Source organism: Hyperoodon ampullatus, assembly GCF_949752795.1.
Source record: "Hyperoodon ampullatus genome assembly, chromosome: 14".
NCBI classification, from domain to species: domain Eukaryota; kingdom Metazoa; phylum Chordata; class Mammalia; order Artiodactyla; family Ziphiidae; genus Hyperoodon; species Hyperoodon ampullatus.
Genome location: NC_136927.1, coordinates 54352110 through 54366013, shown reverse-complemented (window position 1 = coordinate 54366013; position 13904 = coordinate 54352110). Strand labels below are relative to the sequence as shown.

The window sequence follows — 13904 nt, the reverse complement described above, 5'->3', positions numbered from 1 at the left end:
CTGGAAAGTCCCCCAGCAGAACCGTATTTGTAGCACTACAATCTGGCCTCAGGTGTGAATTTAAACCGGAAGACGGGGCAGCAGACCCGCAGGAATGGGGAGAGCGAGAAAGAGCAGATGAGGGTGCAGACTGGTCCAGGATCTCTGGAGCCCGCTAGCGAGGGGCAAGCCGACAGACACCGCTGGCAGCTATACACACCCGAACCACCACGTCGCAGGCCCAGAGCAGAGCTTCGCGCTCACCCTTGAAGGTTGCACTATGAGCCACCTAGGAGACACGGGCATTTCATTGAAGACTCAATGAGAGTGAATCAAGGAGTCTGCGTTAGTGCAGCTGCCAAAGCCTCCAGAGTGCGCGTGGGGTGCGGGCGGGGAGGGGGGGAGGTTTTTCAAGGATGCTGGCGGGTGGGAGAGGGGTGACAGTAAAGGAAAGAACTGAAGAAGCACAGTCAAGAGGAGGTAGTGGCCTGGCCTGAGAGAGAAAGGAAGTGGACTAGACTGAAGAGGTCTGGACCAGAGGGGAAGTGAGAACAGGACCGGGAGAAGCTACGAGATAGGATTCAGGAATTCGAGGCTGAAGGAAAGGGTGGAGGCCGCCAGACAGAGGCAAGGGGGCGGGGCTGGGAGATAAGCGGGGGCGGGACTAGGTAGAAAATGAGGGGCGGAGTTTAGGGAAAAGTGAGGGGGCGGGGCTGAATAGAAGAAAGGGGCGGGGCCCGGAGGGGAGAAGCTAGGGGGCAAGTGGGGGGGTGGGGAAAGCAAGAGAACGGATGAGGGATGGGGTGAGAAGTCAGTGGGTGGGTGGGGGGTAGACTTGGAGGGAGAAGCGAGAGGCAAGGCCGGGAGGGGAGAAGCGAGGGGGCAGGTGGGGGGAGAGATAGGGAAGAGCCAGAGAATGGGAAGGTGGCGAGAATCGAGGGGCGGGACTGAGAGGGAAAAGAGAGGGGGCAGGTGAGGGGAGAAAGAAGAAATCCTGGGGGAGGAAGGGGTTGAGAAGCGGGGGGCGGGGCCAGGAGAGGAGAAGCGAGGGGCTAGAGGGAGAAGGAAGGGAGCGAGGGGGATGGAGGGGAGGGAGACGGAGGGGGTCCAGGAGGGGAGAAGTGAGGGGGCGGGGCCAGGAGGGGGAAGCGAGAGGAGGGGGCAGGTGGGGGGAAAGGAGGGAAGCGAGAGGGTGGATGGGGGTGAGAAGCGAGGGGGCGGGGCCGGGGAGAAGCGAGGGGGCGGGGCCGGGAGGGAGCAGCGAGGGGCACTCGCCGAGGGGGGCGACCAGGTCCTGGGACAACGGCTGGCGTGGGGGAGGGCCACTTCCCCAGGGCGCCCTGCGGGAAATTCCGGGGCTGCTGAGGGGCCGTGCGGGGTGCGAGCGGGCGCCGGGTGTCGGCGGGGGCCTCCCGCCGGCCGTACCTGTCAGACGGATCTTGATGCTGGAGCCGTTCCTGCGCGTCCCGGGGTTCGACATCTCCCGCCAACGATCGGGCAGCCGCGGATCCAGCGCTGCCGCCCCCCGGCCCGGCCCGGCCCGGCCCCGCCGCCGCCGCCTCAAGGTTACGGCTCCGGGCTGGGCGCCGGGGTCCGAGCCGGGACACAAACTCCGCGGCCCAGGCGTCCGGGCGGCTGGCGGATGGTCGAGCCGGGGGATCGGCGCTCGACCCGGCGCCCCCGACCCTCGATCGATCCCAGCCGAGCCCAGTCCGGAGCCGCCGCCGCCGCCGCCGCCGCCACCACGACCGCCACCACCGCCACCACCTCAGAGCCGGACGCCCGCCGCCCTCGCCGCTTCCGCCGCCGCCACCGCCTCCCGGAGCCGCGCGCGCTCCCGCCGTCGTGCCGGCCCGGCCCTGCGCGCGCCCGGGTCGTGCAGCCCCACGCCTGCGTGCGTGCGCGCGCCCGCGGGGATGGCTGGGCGGGGCGCGCCGCGCGGCTGCGTCGCCCGCTCAGCCCAGGGCGCTAGGGGTCCGGAGCTGATGGCCGGGTTCCCTGCACCCGTCGGACCGGGAGACGGGAGGAGGAGATCGGGGGCTGGGGCCAAGCGCTTCGGAGGCCCGCGGAACCCGGCGCGGTGTGCAGAGCCGCGGGGCCGGGAGCGAGCGCCGGGCACACACCTAGGCGGGCGGGACAGCTGGGCCAGCGCGTGGTCGCCTTCGGTCTTCGCCACATTCTCGAAGGGAACCGGTTTGCCGATGCGGACGTTGAGGTTCAGAGAACGGAATCGATTTTCCAGGTCTCTCACTCAAGGCTCTGAGCTCCTGAGAGCTGTTGAAGGGGGGCTTACAGGAAACCGTGGCCTGTTACTACACCAAGCACTTTGCACGAATAGGCATGCAATCCCAGTTTATTTACTTTTAGTAAAGAGCGTCTAGACAACGCAATTTCAAGGGAGGGACTTCTCAAAGAGACAAAGTCCCCTAGGTGTGTTCTGGGCAACTAGTGCGCTCTATTGACCCATAACAAAGTTGCCAGAATCGCAGGAAGTGCCATACATGGACAAGGTAAACAAGATGCGAGAGACGGATAAAGAGGTAGATAAGATGTTTGTTATTATCCAATCTGCATACAGTTTAGCCAAACAAAAAGGCAGCTTTACGGCCTGTGTTTCCCTGCCTTCTGTTAACACTTCTCCCACAGTCGCAAGGTAGAACTAAAAGCTCATTATGCTTTCTCCAGCAAACAAACTCCTCTGTTTGTTAACCCGTTACAGAGAGGAAATACTGTGTTGATAGAGAGGAAAAGCTGGGTTTATCAGACTTGTTTTTGACCAACTACCTGATTCTTTGAATGCCTTTTTTGGTTTGTGTCCTAAGGAAACCAGGCTCTGAGCCCTTGCAGCCATCCCTCGCAGCCAGAGACCTTTCTTGGGGTCACAGTCTTCAGAATAGATCCCGCTTCCTGGAGCCCCTTGACATGTCCACCTCCTCAGGCTGAGCTCAAGACTCTCTCCTGGGCTGGATTCAAGGCTGCCTCTCCCAGCCTCAGTCAGTGACATAAAAGGACAGGCCTAGATCGTTTTTCTATGGCCCCTTGCAGCTCAGACTTTGATTCTAGTGAAATATCCAAGAATACAAACTATGTTAAGTCAACAGAGCGGTAGATCCAGAATCCAGCTCTGTTTCTCTTTGAGGCGATTGTTACTGAGTTCCTGGATCTGAATCAATCCATTTAGAGCCTGCAATGCCTCGAGTAATCCCCATTCTTCTTTCAGTCCAGTCAGTATTTCTCCCTCTGCTTTGTTCCCATATTCAAGAAGTCTCTTCTCTGTAAACCAGACTAAACGTCTTTCTTTCTCTGCTTACCTGAGTGCGGGCCCCTGTTCTTACCTCAGCTGTTTCTTACCTGAAAACCTTTCATTTCTTAACCTCATTGTTTTCTTACCTTCCTAGATGTCTGGGCCTTTTTCTTGTTTCCTCAACACCTGAGTCAGGCCACTTCTGGAGGTTACTGGATTGCATTTCATTTATCATTAACAAGTAATACATGGCTAGGGACAAGGAACATAAATAAGTCAGAGCTCCAGCACTTCCAAGGCTCTGTTGGTTGGATGAAGCAGACAAGAACTGATAATGATACAGTGGTGGAGATGTGTACAGAGGCTAGGAATAGGACCATTCTACCTGGGAGGAGAGAGATGGGAAGAGCTTAGAAGAGTCACGGAAGATCTTGATCTAGGGCTTTAGAGGCAAGTTTAAGTTCAAGTTTGTTGGGCAAAGAGGTGGGGAAGGGCATAGACAGAGGGAACAGCATGCGCAAAGGCGGGAAAGTGAATGCATTTCCCAGCGCAGTTTTCAGTGTAAGTGCAGTCACGTAGCTGCTGGATCTTCTCTCCTTACACCCTACTCCATTAAAAGTTGATAGAGGGGGCTTCCCTGGTGGTGCAGTGGTTGAGAGTCCGCCTGCCGTTGCAGGGGACGCGGGTTTGGGTCCCGGTCCGGGAGGATCCCACATGCCGTGGAGTGGCTGGGCCCGTGAGCCATGGCCGCTGGGCCTGCGCGCCCGGAGCCTGTGCTCCGCGACAGGAGAGGCCACAACAGTGAGAGGCCCGCGTACCGCAAAAAAAAAAAAAAAAAAAAAAAAAAGTTGATAGAGATGATAAAAGATATTTGCCCACTTAAAAATCATCACCCACAATTTTGTGCTAAGGCTGTAGGCAAGCCCTTATATTGAATTTAAGATGTACCTTGATACCCTTTCATTCTGTACCAGATGTGTCAAAAATTCTGTCAGCCCTCTGTATGCATGGGTTCTGCATCCGTGGATTCAACCAATCTCTGATCGAAAATACTCGGAAAGAAAAATTCCAGAAAGTTCCCCAAACCAAAACTTGAATTTGCCCTCTGCACCAGCAACTATTTACATAGCATTTACATTGTACTTGGTGTTATAAGTAATCTAGAGATAATTTAAAATATACAGGAGTACAATGAGGTATCACCTCACACCAGTCAGAATGGCCATCATCAAAAAATCTACAAACAATAAATGCTGGAGAGGGTGTGGAGAGAAGGGAACCCTCTTGCACTGCTGGTGGGAATGTAAATTGATACAGCCACTATGGAGAACAGTATGGAGGTTCCTTAAAAAACTAAAAATAGAACTACTGTATGACCCAGCAATCCCACTACTGGCCATATACCCTGAGAAAACCATAATTCAAAAAGAGTTATGTACCACAAAGTTCATTACAGCTCTATTTACGATAGCCAGGTCATGGAAGCAACCTCAGTGTCCATAGACAGATGAATGGATAAAGAAGATATGGCACATATACACAATGGAATATTACCCAGCCATAAAAAGAAACGAAACTGAGTTATTTTTAGTGAGGTGGATGGACCTAGAGTCTGTCATACAGAGTGAAGTAAGTCAGAAAGGGAAAAACAAATACCGTAAGCTAACATATATATGGAATCTAAAAAAAAAAAAAAAAAAAAAATGGTTCTGAAGAACCAAGGGGCTGGACAGGAATAAAGATGCAGACACAGAGAATGGACTTGAGGACATAGGAAGGGGGAAGGGTAAGCTGGGACGAAGTGAGAGAGTGGCATGGACATATATACACTACCAAATGTAAAACAGATAGCTAGTGGGAAGCAGCCACATAGCCCAGGGAGATCAGCTCGGTTCTTTGTGACCACCCAGAGGGGTGGGATAGAGAGGGTGGGAGGGAGACGCAAGAGGGAGGAGATATGGGGATATATGTATATGTATAGCTGATTCACTTTGTTATAAAGCAGAAACTAACACACCATTGTAAAGCAATTATACTCCAATAAAGATGTTAAAAAATAAATAAAGTATACGGGAGGATATGCGTAGGTTATATGCAAATACTACATCATTTTGTATAAGGGACTTGAGCATCTGAAAATTTTGGTATCTGCAGGAGGTCCTGGAACCAATCATCCACAGATAAGGAGGGATGACTATACTAAAGATATCTGGAACAAATAGATGGGAAATGTCAAACAATTCTGCTGAGGCAGAGATGAAATTCAGTGTCTCTGCAAGTATCCTCTTTGCAATGACTTTACAAAATGTAGTTTTGACCCTGCTTTCTGTGTAGGATTTAGTAGCTGATTTTATTGTCCCCAGATGTATCACTTCCCTGAGTCAGTGTTATTGGGCATTTGAAAGGTTTTCCAGTGGGGGAAAAAAAATCTCTTTGGATCTGGCTGCAGCAGTTCTTAACCTCTTTTTGAGTCCCAAACCTCTTGGGAATCTGATGGCAGCAATGGAGACTTTCTCCAGAAAATTTCATATGGGCAAATACACACCAAATTTTGCATCCCATTTCAGTGGGTTCATGATCTCCTGAAGCCAATTTGTGTATCCTGTAAGGTCCCATCGCCCCTAGATTAAGAACTCCTAACCTAAAGGCAACGACCAGGCAAACAGCATTGGGAATATCCAATATGTATGTGTTCCGCAGAGCAGTAGCTCCTTTTGAAGGCAATGGGTGTGCTGAAAAGAGGGCAGCTATAATCCACACAGACCTACAATTTACCCTAGCTTCATCCTATTACCAGCTGGTGCCAGAGCAAGTTAATTAAATCTCCAAGTCTCACTTTGCTCATCTGTAAAATGGAGATAAAAATACCTCTCACTCAAAGTTATCATGAGGCTTAAATTAAATCTTGGGTGTAGATTTAGCAGTCTAATATAGCAGGCACTCGGTAAATGGTAGTTCTTATTAGTACATGTAAAATGCATGTGCTAGTCTTTGCTCCAAAACCTGCAAGTTCTATTACCCTAGGGAAATCTGTTTGGAATACTGTGCAGGGGATCCCTTGTGGGAGTAGAGACAGCTATAAAAAATGCCTCTTGAGGACACGTCTGGACCTGAGCTGTTGCCTCTGAGGCCAGTGGCTAGATCAGACTCGACTTTAAGGTTTTTCGTAGATCTGGAATCTAGTATTCTTTTACTTTTCACCTAAACATCAGATTTTTAAAACAACAGGGTGTATAAAGTCACATTTAATTAGCACATTTATTTATTCTTTTATGTCCAGAAGCCTTTAGGATCTTTCTCTAAATTACAGCCTAAACTTGATGCAAGTCTTAGTACATTATTATCATTGGTAAGGTTTTTTACTTGTTTTTTCTAATTGAAATTTTTATTGAGATAATTGTAGATTCACATTCAGTTGTAAGAAATAATAGAGAGAGATCCTTTGGACACTTTGCCAGTTTCCCCTGATGGTAACATTGTGCAAAATCGTAGTATTCAATATAATATCACAACCAGGGTACTGACATTGATACAATCCAGTGATAGAGTTTCCCAGTTTTACTTATACTGATGTGTGTGTGTGTGTGTGTGTGTGTGTGTGTGTGTGTGTATTAAATTTTATACAGTTTTAACATGTGTAGTTTCAAGTATCCACCACTATGGTCAAAATACTGAACAGTTCCAATGCCACATGGATCCCTCATGTTGCCCTTTTGTACCCAAACCTTTTGTCCCACTCTCAACACCTGATAACCAGTAGTCTGTCCTCCATTTTTAAATGTTGTCAATTTTAGAACATTACATAAATGGAATCATATAGAATGTAATCTTCAGGGATAGTTTTTTTCATGCAGCATAATTCCCTGGAGGGTCATCCAGGTAGTTACGTGTATCAATAGTTCCCTCCTTTTTATTACTATGTAGTGTTCTACAGTATGGATGTATCACAGTTTGTTTAACCAATCATCCTTTGAAGGACACCTGAGCTAACTCCAATCTTTGGCTATTACAAATAAACTACTATGAACATTTGTGTACAGGTATTTATGTGAACAGAAGTTTTCATTTCTCTGGGATAGCTACCCTAGAGTATAATTGCTGAGTGATAAAGAAATTACATGTTCAGTTTTATAAGAAACTGCCAAACTGTTTTCCAGAGTGGCTGTAGCATTTCACTTACCTACCAGCAATGCTCCTCAGCATTCTTGCCAGCATTTGGTGGTGTTATTTTTCTTTTAGCCATCCTGATAGGTGTGTAGTTGTTTTATGGCTGTGGAATTATTTGAGATATAGATTATTTCTTCAAATAGATGCAGCCAAGTAATTAGGGGCAACTGCAGAAAAATAATTCCAAAGTCTTTCTTTAAACATCATAGCTGAACCCCACAGTCCGTGTTCAGAAAGAGGTAAGGTCATGAGTGAAAATGAGAAAATGATTGAACTGCTATTATTCATTTAAAAAGGTAATTTTGTTTATAGAGTAGCTCCCACTTAGATGAACAATGTTCTAATCAATTAAATTGATTATCCAAATAAAAGTAATTAAGACACTATTAGGAATATAATAAGCTCAATTTTAAAAATTCAGACATGACAATTTTATTAGAAATAAAAGAGATGTCCAAGGTTCTGGTCTATTACTCCTTCAAGATTTTATGATTTCTATTGGTCTTAACCACTTTTAAGTGTAAAGTTAGAATATTGTGTTACATCACCATCCTCCATCTCTGGGGATCTTTTCATCTTGGAAAACTGAAACTGTATCCATTAAACAGTAAGTCCCTTGTTTCCTCCCTCTCCCCCAGCTCGGCACCCACCATTTTACTTTCTGTCTCTGCAAATTTGACTATTCTAGTTACCTCATTTAAGTGGAATCATACAATATTTGTCGTTTTGTACTTAGCCTATTTCACTTAATGTCCTCAAGAAGGAGAACAGTATGGAGGTTCCTCAAAAAACTAAAAACAGAGCTACGATATGATCCTGCAATCTCACTCCTGGGCATATATCTGGAGAAAGCCATAATTGGAAAAGATACATGCACCCCAAGGTTCATAGCAGCACTACTGACAATAGCCAAGACATGGAAGTAACCTAAATGTCCATCAACAGAGGAATGGATAAAGAAGATGTGGTGTATATATATACATACATACAATGGAACATTGCTCAGCCATAAAAAAAGAATGAAATAATGCCATTTGCAGCAACATGGATAGTAAGTCAGACAGAGAAAGACAAATATCATATGATATCACTTATATGTGGAATCTAAAAAAATGATACAAATGAACTTATTTACAAAATGGAAACAGACTCACAGACATAGTAAACAAACTTACAGTTACCGAAGGGGAAAAGTGGGGAGGGGAGAGGGATAAACTAGGAATGTGGGAGTAACATATACACACTACTATATATAAAATAGATAAATAGATAAAATAGATAAACAAGGACCTACTGTATAGTTCCCTACAGGGAACTATACTCAATATTTTGTAACATATATATCTATAAATAACTGAATCACTTTGCTGTACACCTGAAGTTAATACATTGTAAATCAACTTCAATCAATCAATAAAAAACAAAAAAAATCATCTATGTTGTAGCATTTGTCGGAATTTCCTTCCTTTTTAAGGTTGAATCATATTCCATTGTATGGATAGACCACACTTTGCTTATCCATTCATCTGTCCGTGGACACTTGGGTTGCTTCCACGTTTTAGCTACTGTGAATAATGCTGCTATGAACATGGGTGTACAAATATCTCTTCAAGATCCTTTTTTCAATTCTTTTGGGTAGATACCCAGAAGTGGAATTGCTGGATCATATGGTAATTCTATTTTTAATTTTTGAGGAACCACCATACTGTTTTCTGTAGCAGCTGTACCTTTTTACATTACCACTAACAGTGCCCAAGAGTTTCAATTTCTCTACATCCTGGCCATCACTTGTTATTTTCTGGGGCTTTGATAGGAGCCATCCTAGTGGGTGTGATGTGGTATCTCAGTGTGGTTTTGATTTGCATTTCCCTGGTGACTCATGACATTTAGCATCTTTCCATGTGCTTGTTGATCATTTGTATATCTTCTTTGGAGAAATGCCTATTCAAGTCCTTTGTTTTTAAATCGGGTTGTTTGGCAAGGGATTTTAAAAGGTCCATTAGCTATGGTCCCTGCATTTTGTGGCTGACATCTAGTAGTGGAGACCATCACAGAAGCAAATCATTCAAACAATGTATAAATGAGACAGAAGAGCCAGACTGAAGGCTTCCCTTTCTCGAGGACACCAGTATGCTGTGGTTTTCAGTGGAGAAAGGGAAAGGTCAGCTGCTTCACCTGGATGCAGGGGGAGGGTGACTTGTTTGTTTTTACCTCATATCTTAAGTAGCAAGTTTCCAAAGAGGCTCAAAAATTGTCAGTGATTAATTCAGGAGCATCATCAATTTAAATATACTTGGGAGGTATGGTTGGTAACTTTATTTCTCATAAGGCAGCCCCCCAACATTTGCTTCTTTTTAAAAGCCTTGAGCAGCTTTCTCAACAAGCCACGTCTATTTCGGCCATGAATTTTCATCTCAGGTTGTCACTTAGAGGTATAATCAATGTAGACGTTGCAATTTGCTCAGAGAGCAAAGTCTGTGATGTCTTAACTGAGCACAGGACAAGGCTGTCATACTTCTCTTTTAAAAGTGAGAGTCCTTGGAATCAAGTGGGAAAACAGTTTGATTTTCGCTCTGGAAAGTTCTCGCTGCAAAGAAAACAGACTGCCCTTACTGCAGTTGAATTTATGGATTCTGGTTAGATTCTCAACTCATGGATGAAAATTAAGAGACTTGAATGTTATCCTAAATAAACCACATTGCATCCAGATGGAATGTTTTGATAATAATGGGCTGGTCTTAGGAGAAGCTTGTGTTGGAAAAAGGGTGAGGCTAAGTATCATTAGAGATGTTTCATGGAACCCATCTGGCTGACACATCCTTTCCCTGAAAGTGTTTCCACCCCTTGAATGCAATCCTTTGCAGAATACTTCATATCTAAGTGGGTGGGATAAGAGGGTGAGAGGGGATCAGTGCCAACAGTGAATGACTTAGGAAAGCTATGAACCTGCCATTGGCCTGGAATATGGTATCTGGGTAGCACTAGATTGTTTTGCCAAAGAGCTATTTCTCTTCTACTGGGAAGACTTGGTCTGGAGGTTCAAAGAAATAGTTGCTGCTTTGGCCCGTGATCACTCAGATGAGAAAACTCCTGTGTTTTTTGTTGTTGTTGTTGCTGTTTTGGTTTTTCGTTTGTTCGTTTTGCTGCACACAGCTTGCAGGATCTTAGTTCCCCGACCAGGTATTGAACCTGGGCCCTCAGCAGTGAAAGAGCCAAGTTTTAACCACTGGATCGCCAGGGAATTCCCACTCCTCGGGTTTTGATAGAAGAGTACTTTTAGTTCAGAAGCCAGATTTATGGCCATGGGCAAAGAGAAAGCCCATGTCTACAGTCTACCAGGGTTATTAGGGTGGCTATGCTCCTCAGAAATCCTTCTAGAGAAGTCCCATGGAAATCACTTTCTAGCCTCCTTTGGATTCTAATTTCTCGATCACCCCAACATTTCTTTCCCCACCTTTCCTCAAAACTAGAGACTTGCCATGAATTGTTTAACAATCATCAGAGTTTCCTTCCCTCAAAATGCGTGGAGAACTAAAAACCCAAGGCATATAAGAACGAGGATAAACCCCAGAGCAATTAAGTCCCTGGCAATCACCACGTTACGTAGATGAGCTGGATCAGACTTGGTATCAGCAGAGTGGGTTTAAATATTCCCCTGTTTGCTAGCTGTGGGATCCTGGGTGATTCCCTTAAATCTCTGAACTTCAACTTCTTCATCTATAAAATAGATATAATACCAATATCATACTGTTATTATCAGCATTACCTGTATGGAAGATGTCTATAACAATATTCTGTTAAGGTGTCCTGTGATTGTTCTTAATCTAGGGGCATTTGTGTCTAAAACTGCAAGCTTCCAGAGAGGGATTTTGGTTTCCTAAGTGTATTTATTTAACTGAATGTGCAGGTAATGACCAAGACTTTATAAACAATAAAAATTCCCCTAATTTTTAATAATTGTTAAATGTTATGATTCTCTGCCCCCTCCCCCCACCACACACAAAGAAAACCACTTTAGAAGTTTTCTAAACAATCAGATTTTTCAAAGACAAGCAAATCACGGATTTGGAATATTTTCCCAATTATGATTCACCCAAACTGAGTGAAAGGGTATTTACTTTGGAGGAGAGACGCTTACACTCTAAAGTGCCTTTTTATTACTGGTAACTCCAAACTTGTTCATCAGACTTTCATCGTATGTAGTTGTGCCTCAGGAATCTAGGACTCAAATCCACATTCATGTGACACACCAGGAGATCACACAATTCTAATGTCTCTGAGGTTTTTAAATTTTTAATTATTACTAAAAAAAAACACCCATGACAAAATTGGGACTCCTGTCTATCTCCCACCAGAGGTTAGCAGTTTGGTGACTAGTCTCCCAGAAATTTTTTCTATACATATGCTACCGGATATATAATGTTCTTACAAATAATAACATATATATATACACTGGTATTTCTTGATTCACCACCAGTTTAAGACTTCATCTTGTCCATCAACAGATGAATGGATAAAGATGATGTAGTACACGCACACGTGCGTGCGCGTGTGTGCTCGCAATGGAATACTACTCAGCCATAAAAAATGAAATTTGCAGGAACACAGATGGACTTGGAGGGCATTATGCTAAGTGAAATAAGTCAGCCAGAGAAAGAAAAATACTGTATGACATCACTTGTATGTAGAATCTAAAAAATACAGCAAACTAGTGAATATAACAAAAAAGAAGCAGACTCACAGATATAGAGAACAAACTGGGGGGGGAGGGGGCAAATAGGGGTGGGGGAGTCAGAGGTGTAAACTACTGGGTGTAAGATAGGCTACAAGGATGTGTTGTACAGCATGGGGAATAGAGCCAATATTTTGTAATGACTGTAAATGGAGTATAACCCTTACAAATTGTATAAAAAATTTTAAAAAAATTTTAAAAAGACTTCATCTGTTGACTCCCGATCATGAAAGATGAGGAGTTAGGTAGCTAGCACTTCCCTCCACCTGCCCCCACTTTTGTAGTTACTGTTTTCAGTTCTTCTATTTGTCCTTTTAAATATTTTTTCTTGAAACTGTCTTTGCTTTTCAATCAGTCAGCCTGAAACACGTGACCCCTCCAAGTTAGATGAAGGAAGATATTGGTACTCTACCTTCTGCTCCACTCCTCTACATCCCCACCTGCATCTTTTTTAAAAATTAATTTATTTATTTGTTTTTGGCCACACCCCACAGCATGCGGAACTTCCCACAACAAGGGATCGAACCCCTGTCCCTTGCACTGGAAGCAGAAAGTCTTAACCACTGGACCATCAGGGAAGCCCCCCAACTGCATCTTTTGTCTGCTGAACTTTGACAGTGTCAAGGACAACATTCACCATCTCTTCTGCATGTAGAGTTACTTGCCTGTTTTGTCTGTTGGTTTCATGAGTTGTTTCAGAATCAAGATCAAAATCACACCACATCTTGTTTGCTTCACATTTGGTCATGAGTTTCTTACACAATTTTTCCCCTGTTGTTTCTAATTGCCTTACTTACTTTCTTCTTATTGATGAGAAACAGACATATTTTCTTCATCATGTCATTAACATCATCTGGCTTCTTAGTCATCCTATTACGTGGATCTATTTCATTCCTCTTGTTGAAGCCGTTCTACCTGAAGGTCTCTGCCTTTCTGTTCTAATATGGCACAAAGAGCTTTCCAGCTTCAGGGATTCCTTTTAATTGGAATTCTGGGTTGGTTCCACCATTTTTTGTATCTTATGTCTTGCTCTTTTTCTGGTGGGGGTTGGAGATAGATTGTTTTCATCCTTTTCTGAAAGAGTACATTCTCTAACAGCTTTGCTAGTATTTGAAAGGTAATTCCTCTGAGTTTATATCTGAAAATATGATTATGCTTTATATGGCTACAGAATTCTCGATTCTAAGTAATTTTCCTTCAGAACTTTGAAGGCATTTTTCCATAATCTTCTAGCATTCTGTGTTCCCAGAGAGAAATCTGATGTTAGTCCGATTCTCATTCTTTTGAAGGTAACATTTTTTCTTTCTGGAAATTTTTAGGATCTTCTGTTTATTCTTGGCGCCTGAAATTTCACAGCATTGAATGTAGATATTGGTCTTTTTCTTATTTATTCTGCTTGGCATCCAGTGAGCCCTTCAACCTAGAGATTCCTTCAATTCTGATAAGTTTTCTTTCATGATATCTCTGGTAATGTCTTTCCCTGTGTTTTCTCCTCTGTCTTCTTTTTTGGAACTCCAGGTACTCAGATGATGGGCCTCCTGAATTGATCCTGTCTCTTATTTTTCTCCCAACTTTTTCATCTCTCTGTAACTTTCTGGTCAGTATTCTGAAAGATTTCCTTATCTTTATCTTCAAACCATTCTCTTGAATTTTTTTTCCTGGCAATCATTCAATTTCTCAGATTGTTCCTGGTTCATAGCATCTTCTTGTTTTATGGCTGCAATATCTATCTTTTCAAATATGTTGAGAATATAAGTTAGAGATTTAATTCCCCCTACCTTC

At 44.3% G+C, this 13904-nt stretch overlaps 1 protein-coding gene across 3 annotated transcripts in view; it reads right to left on the bottom strand.

Moving 5' to 3' along the window:
• The window catches only part of SMURF1 (SMAD specific E3 ubiquitin protein ligase 1), a 94461-nt gene extending 92736 nt beyond the window's left edge, over window positions 1-1725 (bottom strand). For all 3 annotated transcript variants that reach the window (XM_079718915.1, XM_079718916.1, XM_079718917.1), the window contains exon 1: window positions 1405-1725. In XM_079718915.1, coding sequence (XP_079575041.1) covers window positions 1405-1459 — 55 coding nt within the window. In that variant the 5' untranslated portion in view covers window positions 1460-1725. The remainder of the gene's footprint in view (window positions 1-1404) is intronic.
• Between the last annotated feature and the right edge of the window lie 12179 nt (window positions 1726-13904).